Source organism: Myxocyprinus asiaticus, chromosome 49, assembly GCF_019703515.2.
Source record: "Myxocyprinus asiaticus isolate MX2 ecotype Aquarium Trade chromosome 49, UBuf_Myxa_2, whole genome shotgun sequence".
In the NCBI taxonomy this organism is placed as follows: Eukaryota; Metazoa; Chordata; class Actinopteri; order Cypriniformes; family Catostomidae; genus Myxocyprinus; species Myxocyprinus asiaticus.
In genome coordinates, this window is record NC_059392.1 from 19,318,836 (window position 1) to 19,343,778 (window position 24,943).

The window sequence follows — 24,943 nt, forward strand, 5'->3', positions numbered from 1 at the left end:
TAAGAAATTGAGAAAAACTCTAAGGTCACAATTACAGGTTACCACTTTTTACAGTGTATAGCACATGATTTGTTAGGCGATATATTTTAATGTTTGCATTACATAAGCAATTACATTTACAAGCTTGTTCTAATGCGAACATATTGTGCAGTAGCTCAACTGATAGAGTGTTGCACTCGTGATGCAAAGGATTGGGGTACGAGTCCTGAAGAGCACGCAAGTCTACATGTGAGCCTAAAGTGTCATAGATACACCAGAAAATTATGTGGTTGCTTCATCAATTGTGATTTTCATGTCACATTTGTTTGACACAATTAATTAGGTTTAGGTTCAAGGTTGAGGGTAGGGATGTCGGTTTTGTTGATTTAAAACTTAACAGAGCATTAACCTTAAAAGTCTCATCTGTTTGGGAGAAAATGAAACTAACTTTTAGCATCACACAATGGACATATATCCTCGGAACTGTTGCAATATGTTTCATGAGATCATCAGAGTAGAAGTCTTATTTGTTCAGGTGAAGATGGTGAGTGTTATCTGCTCTGTGTTATTCAGGTACAGCCTAATCAGATGCAGTTTATTTGACTAATGCTCAAATCTTAAGTGTCGCACTGCTCTAGGTGTTATTAGAAGATGAAGATATCTATCTATCTATCTATCTATCTATCTATCTATCTGTCTCTCTGTCCGTCTGTCCGTTTATCTATCTATCTATCTATCTATCTATCTGGTCTGTCCGTCTGCCAGTCTATCTCTCTGCAACGACTTAGATAACCTTAGCAACCGCCTAGGTGGTCCGTCTGTCCATCCGTCCGTCTGTCTGTCTGTCTGTCTATCTATCTATCTGTCTGTCTGTCTGTCTCTCTCTGCAACGACTTAGATCACCTTAACAACCACCTAGTAACATCTTACCACATATCTTGCAACCCTCAACTCTTCTTCAAACCTTCAAACCGCTCGAGTATTCAAGCTACACAGGACCTCATAACCTTCAAACTTCAAATCTGTCATCAAACCAGGCCCGGCTCCACAGGGCAGCCTGGGGGGACCCAATCATGAGCTTGTCCCACCTTGACAACTACAACTACATCCAACCCTTCAACTGTTCAGCCCAACCGGAGAGTCCACCTTACATCTTAGAGCTGGAGCTGGGCCTGCATCAAACTATTCAAATACTTATTTAACCATCAAACTTTCAGGCAAGGCTTTGTCAAGCCAACAGTCAAAGTTTGTCTTGACCATACAATCACTGAGTTAGCATGAAGGGAACTCTTTGGCCATTTCATGATTCATCTGAACAATCCCAGACTTATAATCCACATTAACACAAGTAATGGGTCTATAAACCCAAATGTCAAACCCCTTACGTCTGTACCCCACCTTGAGAGCAGAAATTATTTCTGACCAGACTGAAGCCAAAATTTCCATTAACTGCAGGAATGGTTTGCCTAAAAGTGTTATTCTGTCAACATTTACTTACCCTCATGTCATGCTAAAATTGTATAACTTTCTTCTGTGGAAACACAAAAGGAGAAATTTTGCTAAATGGTCACACTTCTCTTTGTGATTCACTCAACACATACTTGAGTGAAAGTACAAACATTTCCTCATGTATTTGTATTTAAGTATTTCAAATTAAACTTTTATTAACTGGACTGATGAAAACGAGAGACAGTAAAGATATTCTTTATATAGACTTTCTTTATGTCGCTTTATTAATTTGCTTGATTAATCACAGTGTTCTCAGTGTCAGACTACAGAACATACCAGATGTTAAATTGAAACCAAAATCCTGAAACCTGTTACCTGAAATAGTAAAATGTTAAATTCAGGTGCAGCTGTTTGAAACTTAACATTGTTTATTGACCGTGTTCACATTCAAGTTCATCTGAATGTCATTTGACTTGTTTGCTCAGTAGGACAGACTTAAATATATTTATATGACAACATTGTATGAAATAGGTTCATGTTGAAGTGAATGATGTACTAAATATATTACAAGGAGTAAAGAGTAATGACTTTTCCCTTATAAATGAACAAGCATTTGCAATTTTTGCAATATTTGTATTTCGCAATAATTTTTGCATATTTCATTATATGGAAAAGAGCATGAAAACCTACAGTTAACATGGTCAATGAATAGATTTATTATTGATACTGAAAATTAATAATTGATGACGAGTTGTTGAAAAGGCCACATTGTATGGGCAGAAACCTGTAGCTGCACTGTCTTTTTTAGAAAACCTTGCTAACCGCACAAGAACATTCCTTATGAATGAATGAACTAATGTGCTTTAATTGTATTCTGTCTTACCATATTAGGATATTTGTTCTATAAAGTTTATGCAGTAATATCAATTAATAATTAATACAATGCAGTCAATAAACTTCCGACTTAAAACTACAAACTAAATAGTGATATGATTAGATATGGAAATCAAAATAATCCTATTATACATGAGGGTGTGGGTGTGTGTGTGTGAGAGCGAGTGTGTGTGTGTGTGTGTGTGTGTGTGTAAGGAGGGATGCGCACAAAATGGCGGACATGACTCTCGTGGAGAGTATGTCACGCGAGACTTCCGGCCAGGGAATATGGCCGCGAATGTGGGCAGAGAGAAACCAGTCAATGGCGTCTACCAGTTTCCGCTTGTACGATAGCTTATGGACACAGCTGAGCTTTAGCACAAAGCTATCTACGAGCCAAAAATGTGTGCCAGAATGTTTGTGAGGGGTCACGTGTGTGTGTATATGTGTGTGTGTGTGTTTAGTACGAGAGAAAGAGAGAGAATTAAGTGACGGCCCCAAAGCCGATTTCGTGATCGTGGGAGAAAAAGCAGCTGTTAGTTTATCACTCAGAGACGCGTGGACGGCTCGTAAACAGTCCCGTGTTCTTTGATTCTTTAATGGATAAACTCAGTTTGCCGGTCTCACCCGCAATAGTGGAAATGCACAACAGCCCACTGTGGTTGGACCACAATACAACAAAACAAATTTGTGATAATTAATACCCTGAGTATTAATAATGAGCGGACATGGCAGTCCATAAACTGTACAAGTAAAAACCTTGAAACACAAGAATAACACACTACAATATTCTATCTCTGCCCAGACGTAAACCTCTTACTTGAATCGCATGAGGATGCAGAATGTGTGTTCATCCGTCCTTTAACTCAGACTCGGTTCCTCGAGGCTCGGGTGATGATGGGAGGACGTTTCCTCACTCTGTCGGCGGGCGTACGGCTGCTGATTCTCGCCGGGCTGGCGGAGAAATCAGAAATGTCAACTTGATTGAAGATGGAAGAGAAATCTTTAATCTCTTCACTTCTGCAGGCAAACGGATGAAGATGCGGATTGCTCAGCGGTCTCCTTCGGATCCATTAGAGTGTTCGGTTGATCACAGAGTAATCTCAACTCGTCCAGCGAGATGGAGATTGTATGGCCACAGTTTCAAGTCAGACGTTACTTCCTTGTGCGAAGCGAAACTGCACCTGAGAGCAGCGATGAGCTGTGTCTACACCCGGCAAGCAAAGTTGCTGGAAGCAAATCCCGGAAGCATTTTAGAGGTATTTCTACTCCTGATGATGTCATTGTTTGAGGGACATTCTGTTGTGTGCCTCATCCAATAGGAGTTGAGAGTTCGATTCTTTAGTGAGCAAGGCTTCATGGGATTTGTAGTCTGTTTTGGACTCCCTTTGTTTGATTTTGGCGCGATTTTTATCAGTAAGATTTACGACTTGGTATGTGGGGGCTTGAGTTAGGTTTTTACGACTGTGTTAGGCCTGCCTTTGTCTTCTATCTGAATACATGAGTCCCAACAGAAGAATTGCGATTTATAAAGTGGGATGCATTTAGGAAAATATTTTTGTGCATACATTTAGGAAAAAGTTGTAGGTTCACATTCCAGACCATTCTATGAACGTCTTTTTAACTGAGGCCCCTAGTTTCATAGAATCAAGCTACTATACTTAAATTTTTGCAAAATTATTTTTTATGTAGCTTGTTCTACATATCACGGCAGTTTCCTGGTGAAATAAATACTAGAGGTGCTAAAACAACAATGACTTATATTCCCTTTTACACAAATCACTTTTGTGTGACAGGTCACCATCAAGGTCACCTGGAGAGGAGAGGTGTACAAGTCACACCTAGTAACCACTGGTTTTCCTCAGGGATCAGTGTTTGGACCCCTCCACTTCTCGAACTACACTACATCTCTCAGACCAATAATAAAGACATATGGCTTATCCTACCACTGCTAAACTAACGCCGACCAGAACAGCTCAGAACCTGGGAGTGGTGGTTGATGACCAGCTTAACTTCACTGCCAACATCTCATCAACCATCCAGTCTTGCAGGTCCATGCTTTACAACATCAGGAAAATCTGATCTTTCCTGTCTGAAGCTCTGATCCCTGCTCTGGGGGTTTCCAGGCTCTGCTCTGGTCATCTCAAAACTGGACAACTCTGTTGGCTGGCCTTCCAGCTAGCACGATTAAGCCACTGCAGATGCACCACAACGCAGGAGTGGGTCTGGTCTTCAATCAGCCAAAGAGGGCTCACATCTCCCCACTTTTGATTTCACTCCACTGGTTACCTGTAGCTGCTGTATCAAATTCAAGGCTTTGACTCTAGCCTTCAGAACAGCCTGTGGAACAGCACCCTCTTACTTCAATTCACTCATCCAGGTCTATTTCATGATCATTCCCTTTCTCTGTTCCTCTGTGGTGGAATGGTTTGGAGAACATGATGAAGAGTTCAAGGTGTTTCTCTGGCCACTAAATTCCCCAGATCTGTGTGATGTGCTGGACCAACAAGTCCGATCCACTCCAGCTCCACCTCACTACTGACAGGACTTGAAGGATCTGCTGCTAATGTCTTGGTGCCAGATACCACAGGACACCTTCAGGGGTATTGTAGAGTCCATGCCTTGGTGGGTCGGTACTGTTTTTGTGGCACGCAGAGGACTGTAAGGCTGGCACCGGAATGTCTACACCCAAAAGGCTCTGTGAGAACCAATGTCATAAAACTCTCACACATATGAGCATCACCACCTAAGACAACACTCCCTACTTTTTAAGGACCATAAAACGCAAATCTCACATCTGCCCTCTCTCTCACCTCAGGTCACTTTAAGGACACCAAAAACTAAGTTGTGACTTATCCTGTACTGTAATGTAAAAGGTTTTCTGATCATACATGTTTGGTATCATTCAAGAGGTCTCAGTGCAACTGGTAAAACAGTCTCATTCCCTCTCAGCAAAGTCAAATCACAAGTAAGATTTAAGAACTTAGTAAAATACTGTATTCTATCAGGGGCACGACCCCTCCCAGATTTCTCACAGAGACCAGATGCTGTAAGCAGATTAGGTGCATTCTTTGTAAACATCAAACGACCTACTCAATCAAATTTCAAAGGTCTACTTACAACTCCCTAAATTGTAAACCAAATCCTAAATACCATCAAACATATACATCTGAAATAACAATAGAATAATTTGGTACTTAAGGAAGGAGGAGGAGCTCTTGGAATCTGTAAGCAGATCTCCCATGCTGTACTGCTGCATGTAGTTTTGTCAGGTATGTTTCTTTGACTTGTCTTTTATTTTTAGAAATGTTTATTTATTCTGATCATGTGTGAAATTTGCTTTGATTGATTTTGTAACTTACATTTTAAATCCTACCTGGCAAATAAATTGTTACTTTTTGATTTATTCTGTGTTCATCTGAAATCATTTATGACTGGTAGATTCGAGGGACGCCTTTTGTTACCGCAAACTTATGTCCAGGATAATGATCATTACTGGAGCTTATGAATAGGAGAAAACCACGTAAGACTACCAGTCACTGCTTATCACTGTCTTAGCAAGTTGTATGAAATGTGACTAAATAAAACTATCATCTGGTTATGAGCAAGCAGTAGGCGGCCGAACCAGATGATATTAGTAAACCTTGCAACCGCTGACTATGAACGGGCTGGCTATTTTGTGTCCGTGAGATCTATGCAATTAATCGTCCGGCATATGACTCTAAGTGACAATCGGGACCCGAATGAAAGGATAATGAAAATTAAGATGATTCATAGTAATCAATAACTTAAAAAGATTAAATTAAAAGAATGATCAGAAGTTAAATAGAGCTGTAATCTAAATTAGAGGTCAACTTAAATTGGAGTCAGATTAATATAAAATTGGAGTCAGATAAAATGAATAATGGAATCAAAAGTGTGAATTAACAATAATTGCTTCAGCGCTCAGAAAAGACAGAACAACGCAGAGACCTTCAAGGGCAATTTATTGAAGTTCCACTCCGGAACGGATAGAAAATTATCCCTTTTTAAAGGACCAACAGCATATTAGGCAGGTGGTCATAATATTTTGGCTAATCGGTGTATGTATCTTCTGTATCTTTCTTCTATGCCAGCTTGTATACTACTTCAGCCACTTTGAGAAATTGGCAGTGTGATAGTGCAGATATTATTGACTTCTGTTAGACAAATTGCTTGCTATATACCTAATTTGTAAGTCACTTTGGATAAAAGCATATGCTAAATGACTACATGTAAATCACGAGTAAACAGCAGATTATCAGTTCATAAACACTTACTTATCACCCTGTTCCTCACACAATACAGTCTTATGATATCTGCAGTAAACATTTTACTATAGCGCATGACTCAAAAAACATTTTCACATCGGAACTGCCGAGATATGTGTAATGAACCACGTAATGCCGTTTTGCAAAAATATAAAAACAGAGTATTCTGTTTTTCAATATGCAAGTACAAATCATACTAATACTTAGTATGTTAATAAAGTACAATTAGTTAAGTAATTTACACTTACACCTTCATGTGTTATCCCTTTTATTCTTTTCCTGTTATTTTTATTTTATTTATTACAAACATTTTAAGCTCTTTGTTCCCACAGTATTTCGGCTCATTCTCTCATGGAGTCATTCTTTATTTACACATCTTCCATTTTCTGTTCTTGTTTTATCGATCTGTGGTTGGGTCTGTGATACAGCAATTGGGTCTGTATGCGATAATCACACTGCACAGCTGTGCGTGTTTCACCCTGCCCAGCCCTGAGCAGATAAATCAGTGGTGTCTTGTTTTCTTTGTGTAATACAAGGCTCTGGGAAGGCCACATACCATTGATTCAGGTCACATTCAGCCCCATGGAAAGTATCCGGTCCCTGGATGTGCTGAATGAGGTTGTTGAAGCAGGTTTGAAGTTTCAGGCAATTAGATCCTTATGAAATGCAGAGTCCAAAAGTCTGATGTCTGAAAACCTGAGATTTAAAAAAAAATTATTATTATACCTGGAAATGAAATTTCAGGATTTTGAGAGTTTTAGGGGGTGTCCCCCTCAATAGCAATCGCCATGGGGCCTGGTGCGGCCACACCGGTTGCTCCGCCCTAAGGACGGCCCTGATCCAGCTTCTCTCAGAACTTGGTAATGCAATACTGCAGATATTGTTGACTTTTGAATGACAAATTGCTTGCTATTCCTCATTTGTAAGTCGCTATAGATAAAAGCATTTGCTAAAAGACAAACAGACATACTTATGAACATAATTCATATTTTGAATGTTTTCTACATAAATAATATTATTTTAGAAATGTAACCTAAGTAATGTACTTAAAAGTAATTAACTTAATTCAGTGTCAGTAACTGTAATATAATTATAAGAATTTAAAATGTAATGTGTTACACTACTTTTTTTTACTTTAAAAGTCATTAGATTACGATAACTAATTACTTGTAATCAGATTATACACAACACTGGTAGGATTCTGCACGATTTTTTGGTCATTAATGACATGTAAGTACATTTGTGTCATTGACAGAGCTTCCAAATACCAAATACTATGGCTGGGTCTCAATCAGCTCCCTAATTCAGTAGTCAGGGCACTGATCATGGAGGCTGTCTCAATCACAAAATCATTCCAGTGCACTGAAATGTTCACTCCCTAAAAAATCCCACAATGCACCGTAAAAAACCAGGAGCATCGTTGCTCACCATGTTCCCTTACCGAAAACGTCAACAGGTCTTCAAAAGACTCTCAAGTCATTAGAAGACAAGCACAAGTGTAAATATATGATGTCAAAGCCTTATTTTCTCTTTAAAAGAGATGTTGTTTGTAATATCTTTCATCCATAATGACCATGAAAGGGAAATATATACTCCTTTATATTTTTTATTTCTTTATTTAATGTCATTTATCTTTCATAATAACATTGTACGTTTTATTATCTCCAAGACAGTTAACGATAGTATAATTTATACAGCTATGTATTAATAACAGCTGTGATTGAGTGCGCGAGCTCATTATCGTGTTGCAGATAATCGAGTCATTTGTCTCCCAATGTTTGGTGGATGAACACCCTCTCCAGTGCCTCAATTTCTGTTCACAATATTCTGATTCTCAACATAGGGAGCTAGGAAGCTGATTGAGACACACCCTAAGAAATTCTCAGAAATGTATTTTTATTTTTTTTAAATCTCTTTACTCAGGTGTTTATTCTAATAATACATTTTGCAATAAAACTTCTAGTTTAATTAAATTAGAAAATAATGCAAAATAGAAGTGTTTTTACGAGTGATCTCAGGCTTTTGTAGCCTATTGTATCTACAGATAAGTTATTAACCACCTTGTGAGATAACCATGCCGCTGAATGGGTTTTCAAGTATTTTATTTTATGATTAATGACTGAATTTACATCACTTCATCACATAAAGGTCAAAGAGACAATCTGCACCAGTGTTTTCTGCACCACTATTCAGCCAAATTCCCTTTAAGGCAAGTCCAGGCAACTATTTTCAGTCATGCATGTACAGCTCCATCTACTTGACTAGAGAAAGACTCTAAAAGAAAAATCTCTAAAAGATAACGTTTAAATTACGTTTCAAATAAGCAATAAAATCTGACATCAATAGTATCATAAATTTTGCTTCTTCAGTCGAATCACGCTATAAAACTGTTGAGCTTGTAGTTCACTCAGAGGCCGAGATATTCGATTAAACAATGAGGGTGGTGCTGAATGTCTATGGATGAGCACATCTGTGAGAGCTCACGTGTTAGAACGCCACCTACATTTACCATAGCATTACATCTACTTGAATAGAGAAATCCTGAACTTTCTAAAAGATAACATTTAAATAGCGTTTCAAATCAGTAATAAAATCTTACGACAATGGTATCATAAATTTAGCTTCTTTAGTTCAAATCATGCTATAAAACTGTATATATCAGGCTTGTCCAGCTAATTCTCAAGTAAAAAAACAGGCGATCCATCTATCAAAAAGGCGGTTGTTCTTTTAAATAAAACTTTCTTTCAAACAGCCGTCCTGTTTAGAATTGAAATTGCGGCTTTTTCCCCCTCTGCACCCGTGGAGTGCAGAGAACGCTCCTGGGCACTTCGGCAGAAACAACTAAAAGAGTATATTCTAAAAAAGAGTATATTTTCTTTCTAAAAGAGCGGTCTTTTGTGTGTTATTCCTGGTTGCGGTCATTATCTCTCTGCTTCTGACGGCCACGATCGCTGTCTTACGTGTCTGGGCGCTGCCCATGCGGAGACATCGTTTGTGGATGGGTCTTGTCCTCATTGCGAGAACATAACCATGGCAATGTTGCGGTCGCGGCTTGCATTCGCAAGAAAGCAAGCCACCCCAGCGGCTCCCCGCCTCAGTCCTTCTACCTACGGGTATGAGGCCGTGCCGGGTAGCACTGGGGGCGATTTGGGGACCTCAATGGGACCACCTCCACTGGGTATCCCCCCACGGACCTCCCATTCCCCAGCATGCTCGCTTGCCCCGGTCGGGCGCTCGGACTCATCTCAGGGCGACTTCGACATCTCGTTCGGAGCCCACGAAGAAGACGAGTTATCGACCGCAGCATCGGAGAGCAGGCTCGTCCAGTCTGATGCAGAGGCTTCGACTGGGCTTCCTCCTTTGGGAATGGTCGCCCAGTCCCAGGCCGAAGCGGAAATGACGGACATGCTTTCCCGGGCGGCCACGAGCGTTGGGCTAGAGTGGAACCCTCCGCTCTCCCCTGAAGCCTCGTGACTCAACGATTGGTTCCTGGGCTCGGGGCGCCGCCCACGGCCACGCCCCGCCCCCATTCCTTTCTTCCCGGAAGTGCATGAGGAGCTGACAAGATCGTGGGAGGCACCTTTTACTGCCCGGTCCTGGTTTTTCAGCTCCCCCGCTCTCACTACCCTTGATGGTGGAGCGGCCAGGGGGTATTCGGTGATCCCCCAGGTGGATAAGGTGCTCGCGGTGCACTTGTGTCCGCAGAGCACCACCACCTGGCGAGGGCGCCCAAAACTCCCATCCAGGGCCTGTAGGTTCACGTCGTCCCTGATGGCTAGGGCCTACGGTGCCGCTGGACAAGCCACCTCTGCCCTGCACACCATGGCTCTCCTGCAAGTACACCAAGCCAAGGCGCTAAAAGAACTGCACGAGGGTAGTTCTGACCCGGGATTGATGCAGGAACTGCGCTCGGTGAGCAACTTCGCTCTCCAGGCGACGAAGGTCATGGCGCGGTCTCTCGGGCTGGCGATGTCCACCCTGTTGGTCCAAGAGCGCTACCTTTGGATCAACTTGGTTGAGATGCGAGAGGCTGACAAGGCACGGTTCCTTGACGCCCCCATCTCCCAGGTTGGCCTATTCGGCGACGGAGCAGCAGACGGAGGCCATACAACATATCCTGCCCCGGCGTGCCTCAAGACCCCGCACCCCATCTGCTCGTCGCCAAGGGTGTCCTCCTGCAACTACAACACCGGCTCCGCCGCAGCCCGCCCCCGTGGTCCGGCCCCGGCGTTGAGCCCAGCGCAGGAAGCAGACACCACCCGTCTCACGGCCGGCCGCCAAGAACCCGAGGAAGGCTTTGAAGCACCCCTGAGACGGGTGACCCAGGGGCAAGGAGACCCGCTTCTCCGGAGCTGGTGAGCAGACCACTCCATCCCCCGGTGGAGGGCCGGGAGGAGAATCTTTTGATTCGTTTTCATTTAATTTCGCCGCATGTCCAAGAGGCTGCGGTACCCAAAAATTCAACAAAAGAGCAGTTTTTTTGTTCCCTGGGTCACATGTCCGGTGCGCACAGCCGTCGTTATGACCACCATCCACCATCCCATCTTTGCAGGTATGGCGCTCCAGCGCCGGTCCCCCCGCCCCTGTGCACCCAGCTGTGGCACAAACACACCCACACGAGATTGGTTCCGGTGGACTACGGGGACGAGACTCCTCCTCCCCCCTCCTCGGCCAATCTTATGGTGAGCGGCAGGAGCCAGGTAAGTGCTTTGATGTCCCTGGACTCAGCACGGCCACAGGGCTCGAATCCCATCGACATGGCACCTCGAGCCCCGCCCCGCCGTGAGGCCCCACCCGCCGGTACATCCGACGTGATCATTCCCTTGGTCCCCCTTGCCCGGTGTTTGGTCGCATGGCTCGCGCTTTCCAACCTGTCGCGATGGCTGACCCGGACCGTCCGACTTGACTATGTGATTCAGTTCGCCCAGGTTCAGCGGCGTCCGCTTCACCTCGGTGAAGGGCGAGAACACTGCTACCTTGCGTGCAGAGATCGCTACCCTTCTGCGCAAGGGCGCAATAGAGCCTGTCCCTCCAGCCGAGATGAAGAAAAGGTTCTACAGCCCTTCTCACCGAAGAAAGGCGGTGGGTTGCGACCAATCCTGGACCTGTGAGTACTGAACCGGGCTTAGCACAGACTCCCATTTAAGATGCTGATGCAAAAATCGCATTCTAGCGAGTGTCCGGCATCAAGATTGGTTCACGGCGGTAGACCTGAAGGACGCGTACTTTCACTTCTCGGTCTTACCTCGACACAGACCCTTCCTGCGGTTTGTCTTTGAAGGCCAGGCGTACCAGTACAAGGTCCTCTCCTTAGGCCTGTCCTTGTCCCCTCACATCTTCACGAAGGTCGCAGAGGCTGCCCTTGCCCCGCTAAGGGAAGTGGGCATCCGCATCCTCAACTATCTCGATGACTGGCTAATCCAAGCTCACTCTCGAGAGTTGCTGTGCACACACAGGGACCTCGTGCTCCAGCACCTCAGCCGACTGGGGCTTTGGGTCAACTGTGAAAAGAGCAAGCTCTCCCTGGTTCAGAGCATCTCTTTTCTCGGTTTGGAGTTGGACTCAGCCTCGATGACAGCACGCCTTGTGAACGAGTGCTCACAGTCGGTGCTGAACTGTCTGAAGGCATTCAGATGGAGAACAGCGGTTCCGCTGAAAATTTTTCAGAGGCTCCTGGGGCATATGGCATCCTCAGCAGCAGCAACACCGCTCGGGTTGATGCATATGAGACTGCTTCAGCACTGGCTTCAGACTCGAGTCCCGAGATGGGCATGGCACCATGGGACACATCGCATGGTCATCACACCGATCTGTCGCTGCCTCTTCAGCCCATGGACCGACCTTGCATTTCTACGGGCAGGGGTTCCCCTACAGCTGGTTTCCAGCCACGTCGTGGTTACAACAGATGCTTCCAAGATGGGCTGGGGCACCGTATGCAACGGGCACACAGCCGCCAGCTCCTGAACTGGCCCACGGCTGCATTGGCACATCAACTGCCTAGAGTTGTTGGCAGTGCTGCTCGCCCTGTGGAGGTTTCGGCCATTGATCCAGGGCAAACACGTGTTGGTCCGGACGGACAACACAGCATCGGTAGCATACATCAACCGCCAAGGCGGTCTACGCTCCCATTGCATGTCACAACTTGCCCGTCATCTCCTCCTCTGGAGTCAGCAGTGCCTCAAGTCGCTATTAGCCACTCACATCCCGGGTGACCTCAACACCGCAGCGGACGTGCTGTCACATCAGGTTACCCTCTGGGGAGAGTGGAGACTCCACCCTCAGGTGGTCCAGCAGGTGGAGTCGATTCGGTTGAGCACAGGTAGACCTGTTTGCTTCCCGGGAATCCTCCCACTGCCTGCTTTGGTACGCCCTGACCGAGGCACCCCTCGGTGTAGATGCGCTGGCACACAGCTGGCCCCCTGGACTACACAAATATGCATTTCCTCCAGTAAGCCTACTTGCACAGACCCTGTGCAAGGTCAGGGAGGATGAGGAGCAGATCATCCTAGTAGCACCCTACTGGCCCACCCAGATGTGGTTCTCGGATCTCACGCTCCTCGCGACGCTCTGTAGAAACTCCTCCCCCTTCGGGTAGGACCTACCATGGGACCTCTCCACATGACATACTTCTGACAAGACTCGGTAAGACCATGTAACGTATTCCACTCAAAATCCCCCCCCCCCCCTTTTTGGGTGGGGTGTGATCTCCGCAGTATCTTCCCCTTGGGAGGGACACACTCCGACGCAGACACTTATGGCTCCCAGTCAGTTAACAAATTATACTCTTTTTGGGGAGAAAAGAGAGGGAAAAGAGGCCTTGATTGGACTAGCCTGTCCCTATAGTTGGGCAGTCGACTTGTTCCTGATGGACCGTTTGACGCTTATAAGAGCGTTGGGGGAGGTTACGTGACGGCCTGGTGTGCTGGCTACGAGACACACAGCAGTCTGCCCTTCACACACCACCAGTTCACATAACACAGTTCAACTAGTTGTGGTGTTTTGTATAGGGACCTCTAGTGTCACTACATCGACACAACGTCGAGTGAGTGACAGATAGGGAAAGTCCTGGTTACTTTCGTAACCTCCGTTCCCAGATGGAGGGAAAGAGATGTGTGTACCTCTTGCCACAACGCTGAACTACCTGCTGAAATGGACCTGGTCTCGGCTCCTCAGCACAAAACCGGAATGAGTGGTTGCATACCAGCTCTTTTTATACCAGCATTTTAGCCCTCAAAATATGATGCTTTCCAGTTCAAAATGGATGCAATTGATTTTATCAATATCAACATATTTTGTTTCTTTATTTCTACAGTTTGAGAGTTCATGTTTGTGTGCATGCTTAATTGTTACATTTGTTTAGAGTCTGTGAAAGAATAATAATGATTTCTGTAAGAGTCTTCTGTATATATCACAATTGTTTTAGTTATAAAAAAGTAAATAAATTAAAGGATATAGCAAATACAGCGTATCGGTTTTGTAAGTGTGGGTCCCAGGTAAACACAAAATTTCTAATTTGGGTCCTGAGCCAAGAACATTTAAGAACTCTTGCACTAGAAGGCAGTTTTTTCTCTCTCTCTATCACATTCCATCACAATATACAGATCTGAAAAGTAGGTGGTGCTCTAATGCAATTTTAGCCCTCACAGATGTGCTCGTCCATAGACATTTAGTCTAATTTTCAGTTCAAGCACCACCCTCTTTGTTTCATTGAATATCTCAGCCTCTGTGTGTACTAGCCTCTGTGTGTACTCAATCTATGTGTCATTAGATAGCTGAAATCCTCTTCTTTGCTATGATATATAGCATTTTATCATATCATATTGTGATATGATTTGTTTACCATGCTTTTCCTGCTGGATGGCATATTCTGTTCTGGACATCTAAGATATAACATTAGATTATTCAGCCAAGCAAGCTCACAGACATGTAAAAAAAAATGGCAAATGTATTTTTTGAAAACTGCCTGAGGTAAAAGCAGATACTAAGTTTTTGGCTATTTGGGGCTTACAGCAGCAGTTATAGGAGCATAATTGAAATGTTTGTATGTTTGTTGTATTTGAAAATCTTTCAAACTGTGTTATTAGTGCAACAAAATAAAATGGACAGTCACATTCCTGAGCTTTCATTTGATTTATGACTTGTCCATTTATGTGAAAGACTTTTATTTTCATAGAAATATTTCTACTCCATTACCCCTGGGGGTGCTAATTTGTGACACAAATATTTTTGAGCCCTTGTTTTGTAATTCTTTATAACATAAATGCAGAAGTGATGGTTATTTATGAAAAGTTCAGATTCTAAGCATTCAAATTATACCTCATATTCCTGGCTTATGTATACGTGGACTTTAACGATGTAAACATAAACTTTTTTCATGATATAGCACCACCCATTGGACCCACCGGCAGGTCCATATATTAGTCAATGCTTTAAGAACTTACAATGAACAATAGTGTTTTCATAAATTAACATTAACCAAGATTAATAAATGCTGTAAAATATTGTTCATTGTTAGTTCATGAATCATGATTCATAACGCATGTACTAATGTTAACAAATAGAACCTTATTGTAAAGTGTTATATAAGTCATAAATTGTTTATAAATGTAACTTTATTAAAATGATAAAAAAACTGCTAACATCAAGACGTACAACATGTAGACTGACATAATATTTCAACAACTGATGTTTACAACATACAACTTCTGGAATCACAAAATGTAATGCAATTAATTAATTTAATCTATTTACACTCCTAATTTCTTTTAATAAAAAGGTTGCTTTGTCATTTGTACGGCAGAAGTACCAAAGGAATTATCTTAGTCTACAAGTGGGGCCTTTTAATATGGTCTTGGACAATGTGGGGCCTTGTAGTAAAAAAAGGTGAGAACCACCGTGTTAAAGGGATAGTTCAAAAATAAATATGCATTATCTCACCTTCGCTCAAATTAAGATATTTAGCAGATTGTCCATGCTGTTCTTTTCCATAGGATGAAAGTGAATGGTGACTGTATAGCTCCAAAAAACACCACAAAGGTATAAATTAGTGGGCCATACAACTCGTGAGCTATATTTCAAGTCTTCAAAAGCCACACAATAGCTTGGACTGCTCAATAATAACATGGATTACGTTTATGGTGTGAAAGTATGATGATTATTCTTTTTTTGGAGCTTGACAGTCATAGTCATCATTATCTTTCTTTGTGTGAATAAAAGTACCTTGGAAATGTAGCTAAATTACTCTTTTTGTGTTACACAAAAGAAAGGTCAGACGAGTTTAGAACAACATGAGGGGGGTTGTGAGTTTTAATTTGTTAATTTTTAAGAGATATTAATATTTAACTTTTTTTAAAAGTAGCTTAGTAGAAGAATAGTTTTTGTTGTGGTTTCACAACAAATTGGTATGTAGAATCTTGAAATTTGTACTGGTATTGTTCAACCACAGAAATTTTAGCATCTTGACAACATTACTTTTCAGATTTTCAGAGTATATTATTCAATAGCTGAGATTATGTGGTATGTTATTTTTCTACATTATTATGAAAATGTAAGTCTCCACAGAATGCTGATAAGGTTCAGAATCTACATTCAGAAATAAGCACCTTTTTTTTTTTTTGTTTAGCAGACAGTTAAATAGAAGGACAGATCGCTGTGCTTTACTCTTGCAATAAGCTACAATATGAACCTTATCAACCCATAAAACTCATCTTTAGCTTGGACATTGAAGAAAAATGACACTGCTGAATATTATCCTCCTCCAGTCCAATCCTGCACCAGCACGTCACAGAACAATCCGTCTCATGCGACAGAAAATCGAATCCATTTATTTTTACACTTCACAATACGTCACAAAACAAACGTGGCTTCATCGGGAAGTGGGGGGGGGGGGGTCCTGCAGGGTAATCTAAATATGACAAAAGGAACTTTATTGCTCTGTTCCAAGATCTAGTGTGCTGCCTTGATGACACTGCTTACGTACAATGTAAAAAATCTAGCCTAGCAAAATGTTTTGTCTGTTTTACAATTTATTCCAACTGAGTTCATTGTTAGCATATTACTGTCTAACAACATGAAACTCTAATAAGAATGAAATTACATAGCGTAAAAATATTGGCCAAAATAGTCTGTTTTATAATTAATTCCAGTTGAGTTTGGTGTTAGCTTATTGCTAAGCTAACCATGTAAAACTGTAGTTACCTTAAAATTACACATAAATATTGGGTAAAATAGTCTGTTTTACAATTGATTCCATATGGCAAAGCTAACAACGTGACACTCTAAAAAGCATACAATTTCAAAAGACAAATATTGGATAAAATACTGTAATCTGTTTTATTGTAACAACTCTGTAGTGTATCTTTGGTTTTTGTAACGTCTTTTATTTTGAAATTCTTGTGGAGCACTCTTGTTGTCTCTGTTTTCTGTGTTCCCCATGATTGCTCCCCAGTGTTGTTAATTTGTTTTGTTAACCTCATTTGCTCTTGTGTATTTATTGCCATCATGTTCTCTGTGTCTTTGTTGGTTCTTGTCCTTCACAGATGTCATGTTTGTTTTCTAGTGTCTCCAGTGTTTAGGTTGAGATTTTCTCATGTTTGATTTGTGTTTTTACGTATATATTAGAGCAGCATTTAGATCCCACTCTTGCCATGTCTCTGACATTCATTACATTTATAATTAATCCTAATTGAGTTTGCTGTTAGCTTATTGCTAAGCTAATGTTAATACTAATGTGAAACTGTAATGAGCATAAAATTACACACAAATATTGGGTTTTAATTAGATTGAACTTTTTATACTCTTTGGTATTGAATTAAATATAAATAGATTTATAATTAACATAAATTTTGCTTTGTCCGCCATATTGGATGTATTCACTGAATGCGTTGCAATGCATTCTCTGTTAAAAAAAAACAAAAACAAAAAAACGTCTTAAACCAACCTAAGATGGTTTGCTAGTCTTAGCTGGTTCAGCATAACCTGCCCTTTAATGTGAGTTCTTTATCTTCAGACATTATTAATCGTGAAACCATTAGTATACCAGGACATCTCATTAATCTTTCAAGAATTAAAGCAGTAGCGATGGCTAAAGTAACTCTTTGCTTGATGGACCGTGGTGCCACGGGACACATCGCGTGGCCACCCATGGAACGACCTTGCAACTCAGTGTTGGACCTCACATCACAAGTAGGTTATTCCACAGCCACTTGTCTCTCTGGGCTGTTTGCCTCGTGCAGAGCATAGCTAAACAAAATAAATAAACCTCTATCCAACATGAAGAAGCAAAACAGGGATGTTGTTTTCATTTAGCCTCCAGGTTAATTCATAATTAAGCACAAAAACCCGGAGATATCATTACCATAGGGCATGGAAAGCTGATGTCCACCATTTTGGCTGAGCAAAGCCTGGAATATCTGCCGGATACGTCAGTACTCTTCCATTTTCATATTGACTCAGACAATTACGTAACAGGTATAGAAGCTGAAGCACATTTCAGATCAAATCAGCTTTGGTGGGGTCTTGGATTTGGAAAGAGATTGTCTTGTCTTGTGAAAGATAACCATGCATGACCTAGGAAGACATGTTCTTGGATCAACATTTTTTTTTTGGTCCTGTAACAAAATATCTGTCAAACAAACATAGTTCTAACCAAGGTATCAAGGTTTGGCTGTTTAGCTTTACCTAGCCCCTACTGAGAACATCTTTCTCCATTGATGCATCAAACTTTCCAACCCCAGCATTAAATACCTAAATCAGAGAAAATTGGAAGATTGATAAAAAAGTTGTTGAAGCCCTAACCCCAATCCTGACCCTAAACCTAACTCTAAACCAGTGGTTCCCAACCCTGTTCCTGGAGGGCCCCTAACACTGCACATTTTGTATATCACCCTTATCTGACTGACCCAATTCAGGTCGTAGAGTCTCTACTAACTAGCTAATGAGTTGAATCAGGTGTGTTTGATTAGGGAGATATTCAAAATGTGTGGGGTTGGGGAGCCTCCAGGAACAGTGTTGGGAACCACTGCTCTAACCTTTACCCTAAAATCTGATTGATTGAAAGTATTGTTCCAAGACCTACAAGAATGTTGTTCAACACAACCTAATTGGAAAAATCACGGTCATCATCAGGATGTGCCCCTTATCAAATTATTGCTTAGAAAGATACCTTCGGTGAATTGAATACACTCTTTACTGACATATCTGATATGTTTGTCTATGGTGCATCACGAAGCTAAAGATAGCAGTGACTAGCAGTAACTAACCCCTCTAGCAAACACTTGCTCAAAAGGAATAATATGACTTGCTCCTCATCTTTTAAGAAGCTTGAGGGTCAAGAGCCCAGATAGATTTGTTTGCATGGCATTTTTAATGGCTTCCACCTCCAGGTAAACAAGACCACAACTAGCCTTATCCTCAGATCCATATCACATGGATTTGTGTGAGATAGATTGCAGTTAATTTATGACCCCAGTCCCTAAGGTAATCAGATTCCAATGCAATCTGTCACAACAAGAGAGTAGTGAGTTTGGCAGTAAAATGTTCCCTGCAACAAAGACCAGCTTAACCAGCATGCAATTCCCATGCTCGTCTAGGCTGGTTTATGCTGGTCAGTGCTGGTTTGGTTCTGGTCTAGCTGGTGGACCAGCAAAGCCATGCTTTTCACCAGCAAAACCTAGCTGGTGATGCTGGTTGACCAGCATGGTCTTTTTTATGAAGCTGGTTAAGCTAGTTTAAAAGGGGTCACCTGCTTGGGAATCAGACTACACTGGTTGTGCTGTATGTTTTGCATTGTAGATTCAAATGAACTGGCTCAGAAGAGTCATGCATTTGGCAAATGGACTACGCTGGTTGCGCTGTATGGATTGCACAGTAAATTCAAAAGAACCGACACTAGTAATTTTTGGGGAATCAGACTACAGTGGTTGTGCTGTATGTTTCACACTGCTGATTCAATAGCAGTGTTGCAATGCTGCTGAGTGGTAGCAGGAAACACTGTCAGAGTATTTAAGCATGGTGTTGCGTCTACATTGGCACAAGAATGCATGTTTGAGTTAACGGAACCAAAAATCATGAAAACCATACATTTCCAGAATTTTCGAAAATCTATAAATGTGGATCAAACATATGGATGAAAATATGGAATCAGCTCGATTCTTTGTTCTCGGTTCACAACCCTTCATATTACTTCAGAAGAATTTTCATATTGTGTGAACTGTTCATTTACAATTCTGCTTGTTTAAATGTTTTGTTCTATTATTCTTTTTGAACCACATAGATCGTCTTCCGTAAAATAAGTGATGTCAAACGGGAGGAAGAAGAGATGCTGAGAAGGAAGAATGAAGCCCCTCTCAATCTTCCCCCAGACCACCCCGTGCGCCGTCTCTTCCAACGATTTCGTCAACAGAAAGAAGCACGACTGGCGGCGGAGCGAGCCAGCCAAGGGGAACAGGATATAGAGAGAGGTCCTGTCCGTGTGGAGAAGACCATGGTACACGAGGTGCCAACTAGCACTGTCACAGTCACTGAAAGTCCAGCCACACCAATTGCCTCTTTAGCCTCCTCTTCAATATCCTCTAGAACTTCATGTAGAGCAAAACTTTGCACTCCTATGGCCCCCAATGGAAAATATACAGGAAGTAAGTCAGCCGAACCACCCAAAAATAAAGGTTGGGGTCGCTTTAAAGACACCACAGTCAAGTCTGACCTCTCTTGGTGTTCTGTGTCCAAAGCAGAGTCCATGGAGACGCTCCCAGATAGGACTAAGTCACAAGATGAATTGTACCTCAAGAAGACGGACTCGTGCGACAGTGGCATCACAAAGAGTGAGCTGCGACTTGACAATATGGGTGACGGTACCTCTAGAACCCCTCAGGATCGGAGCCCAGTGCAGCCTGAAGGGCGCCGAGCATTCTACCCCATTCCAGAACAGAGTCTTCAGGCCTGCTTTACAGAAGTGAAGCAGGAACTACGAGGAGATATCCACTTGCTCAACAACAGAATGTACGTGCTTGAAAACCAGATTGCCGAGATGCTCAGACTTCTCAAAGCCAGAAAGTCCTCAGTATCTTCACACCTGTTTGACATATCAAGACCCGACTCTCCTGATACAGAAAAAGATGATGACATGTTCTCTTAACTGCATTTAATTGGACATGTGGGCTGAAGGGATCACTGTTTGGTCCTGTTATTGTGAAAGCCAAACTGACCTCGTCTAGTATCTTACTTATCAACACATCTTACTTCAACGACAAGAAGTTGTTGACCTTCATGATGAAGAGTCATGCTGGGAATCATTTGGAACTTTGAATATATCAATACAATGAAAAATAACTGTGAACTCTTTGTACAATGGTTGACATTTTTGTATGGTTATCTAAATCAACAAGTATTTGTATCTGTGAAATGCACAACTGTCACCAGTCTTTAGGCGTGACCACATTTACTTCGCTTAGGTGAATATGAAGCAAGGGTGAAACCCACTACTCGTCAAGCAGCATCATTTTATGTTGTACTTTATACTTTGGAAGTGTGAAGTTATAAAGAAACTCACCCCTAAAATGTTTTGCTACAAATATTCAGTGTAGTTATGTATGAAGCACTGCCCACACAGAGGTTGCTTCCAAACCAAGCAAATTTCTATGGTTCAACTCTGTGAAATTGTATGACAAAGTCCATCATACAAAATTCCTGTTCGAGTGGACTCCCATTGAGATGACGGTATTTCGCCCACAAAATCCATCAGGCAAAATGTCTGACCATGCGTATTCCCATTGTGATGACTGTATTTCACTCTCGGAATTTCACTGTGAAAAGATAAATGTCAATGCTGCGAATTTGTGTGTCAACATTCATTAAACTTAAACCCCAATGCAGAATTAGCCGTAGAAGTAGTAGGAAATTCCACCATAAAGCAAAATTCCTGATCCTGTAAATTCCCATTTGGATGACTGTATTTCGGCTGTGGAATTTTGCCGTGCAAAGGTAAATGTGACCATGCCTTTTCTCTCACAACTGTTGTCACTTTCTGATTTTTAATATCAGATTTCTTTGTCAGCAAATATGTCAATAAATGTAGCTAAAGACGAGATTGTGTACAATTATTGAACAATGGGCGTGATTCATGAAATATGAGTAGAATTTATGTGTAATTTGTTTGTAAAACCTTTAAATTCAATGCAAAAAAAATTACATAAAAATGGATTCATGTACAATTCACACAAATCTGTTCTGCTCATGTTTCATGAATGAGGCCCTTTTATTTACAACGATTAGTAAGGACAGTTAAATACAGTAGCACTACCTTGCACATGCACGTACTGTTGATAAGTCATAATAGCAGTGATGAAGTGGTGAAATCGTACGAGGTGGTTTGTACAAAAACATACGACTTTTACTCCATTAGAAAAAAATTAACGAACCGATGCTATTAAGATTATGGTATTGCAGAAATAAAATTGAATGAGTAACATAATTCATTAACTGTCATTTCTTAAAGCAAAGTGTTGGAAAGGAGGCTAGCAAAAATGTTATGCCAGTATTATATCGATTTGAAATTCTGTTTGTTGATTAATTGGTTTCTATGGGTATAAAAGTCGTATCTTTTTGTATGAGACAAGTCGTACAGTATCATACGATTTTGCTATCTGGTACAAATTGTTTTGAATTGTCATGCGACTATTTTGTCTTACTAAAAATTTTAAACCTGGTTGTTGTGTTTCTTCAAAAAGTATTATTTTGGTACTTATTTTTTTACAATTTAATACCACGTATGTGGTAAAATGATGTGCTCTTAATAATGCGACAGCAATAGTTAAGTTAAATAACCAAAATTTGCCAACTGTTGAATTTTTGATGGATGGAAAGTAGGTACTACTGTCTGTGTGCATTTGAACTGCTTAATAAATCTTATTTTCGATGAACTTTAATATACAGTTAAATGAAAACTTAAGGGAAATTGCAATGCTAAACACTGATCTTTTTTTATTTTATTTTATTTTTTATCAAAAAGTGTGTTATGTACTATACTTAACAGATTTACCTTATGAAACAATCAACTTATATGGTGTATAGACAAAACGGATAACCTTTTAAAGTGTATTAATGGGGGCATATGTCATAGTCTGTATTTATACGAGAATCAATTACAGTAAGCTTTAAATTAGGCAATAAATGGAATAAGGTGGACTAGTGTTAAACTAGCATGTGATTTATAGCACTCTCGCCAAAATTGTATTCCCTTTTATAATATAAAACTGTATTTGCTTTCATGAAGTGTCTGGTTCTTTTTTTTTGTTTTTCTTTTTTTTTTTTTTTGTAAATATAATTTCCACAGAAGAGTTGGAAAGTGGCCATGACAGGTTTCTTTCTTTCTTATAAAGGAGGCCAGGTAAATATCCAACTTAACTGTTTTATTTGACACGCTTCTCAGCGTTCTACACAAAATGTTCTACTTTTCAGCAGTACATCAAACACAGTCACACACATAGCTTCATGTGTCTCTCTCTCCCACCTCTGGCAGACTGGACTACTCTTTTATTTCCCTCTCAGCTGTCATTGCAGACACAAACAGCTGTTAAAGATAATTTCCCACAGGTGTCAATCCTTACCGTTCTTCCTCTCGTGGCCTCGCTCTCCACAGACATCGCTCGGCCACGTCCTCATCACCACACTGGTACATCGTAGCTTGTCAAAAATGTTTTAAGTCTTGAACGGTTTTCAAAATTTGCATTGAACAGTTATATGTTTTTCTTTTTGATACAATGTGTATACTGTATGCAGAATGAATCTGTGTATACACTGTGAAAGCCAAATAGGACACCAATTTACTGATTGTACTGTACCATTTTGGTTTGTTTAATCTGACAAAGATAAGCAATAAATTTGGACCCACTTTATATTAGGTGTCTTTAACTACTATGTACTTAAGCATTTAATACAATGTACTTATTATGTACATATGTGTTATTGTATTGTACTTAAAAGTACTTGCTTTTAATTATATCTGTAGTTACACTGTTAACCTAACTCTACCCCAACACTTATCCTAAACCCTAATCCTAATCTAAACCCTACCCCTAAACCTACCCGTACCTCAACCTCAGTAGCAGCAAATTTGAATCTTGTGATAATTTTGCAGAAAAAAATCACATATTTACACAATAAATACATTGTATTGTATGTACTTTTATGTTAGTACATACTTGTTAAAGACACCTAATATAAAGTGGGACAGAAAATTTGAATTGCAAAATATTTGAATGCTTGAAGTAATGGTGGTCCTACGTTTACATTAGGTTTTAGCATATGCTGTACATTTTTCAGATAATTTTTATTGCAAGATATGAAGTGTAATTATTATTAGATTATATTACACTGTATAATGGAAATACTTTATTACTGAAGTTTGATGAAGAGGATATAATGGAGAATATCCTCTTTGGGAATGAAATTATAATTATGCAATGATTAATCTGGTTAATTAAAACTAATTACTGTTTGTATTTTCAAGATGTTTAATGCCGCAGGTTTGATTTGTAACATCCCCACATTGCTGCCTATTTAACTTGACATTTTTAGCAAAAAATTAGTTTTCACTTTGCTATGCGTACATGTATTATCATATGCGCAAGGACAATGATTTAGCTTCTTCTTTTTAAGAAATTCTTGAAAGTTGCAGAATAAGTGCAGTTAAAATTCCCCTGTATTTGTTTAATTTATTTGCTTTTATTGTAGTACATTAGCATGACTGTAAGAGGCTTCAATTATAGCAAATGCCAACACATTCCTACTAGCACTGGGAAAGATTTGCATGTACGTAGCATAGATATACAAACCAAAAATCAACTATTTGAAAATAAATATTCTGTATGTAAATTTTCTGCTTTCATGTGTTTGTGTTTGTTATCTTTAACTTTAGTCTGTGCACTAATTTGTAATTTATTTTAGTCCATTTATTTGTGTGTTTATTTGTGTTTATAACATTCTCAAATCACCCATGTGAAATCATTCACATCAGGTTATGAGCCTCAATATAGAGATTTGATCTCATTTTCATTATCTTAAAATGGATATATAAATTACAGGAATTGTACTTAATTTTTATTATTATTATTATTATTATTATTATTATTATTATTATAGTCTGCCTATGTTGATCTCTTTAAAAATGCATCACATATATACACAAGAAAAACAGTGTTGATTGACATGTCAAATGTTTACATTAAAGTATTTTATATTTTGCAGTCACTTGGAAAAAAAAATCAATAAATTTTCCTCAATTCAAAAATATACATAGAGGTAGTAGTTTACAAAAATACTTAATATAGGTAAGTGACAAGCAGTATTCCATTTAA

The 24,943-nt window shown here is 40.5% G+C and overlaps 1 protein-coding gene across 1 annotated transcript in view; it reads left to right on the top strand.

Annotated features, from left to right (window-relative positions):
* LOC127438134 (potassium voltage-gated channel subfamily H member 1-like) overlaps positions 1 to 24,426 on the top strand; it is a 104,578-nt gene extending 80,152 nt beyond the window's left edge. The window contains 2 exon segments of the mRNA XM_051693460.1: positions 19,864 to 20,224; positions 20,318 to 24,426. Of these exon segments, the coding sequence (XP_051549420.1) occupies positions 19,864 to 20,224; positions 20,318 to 20,724 (768 nt within the window). The 3' untranslated portion in view covers positions 20,725 to 24,426.
* Positions 24,427 to 24,943: the final 517 nt, after the last annotated feature.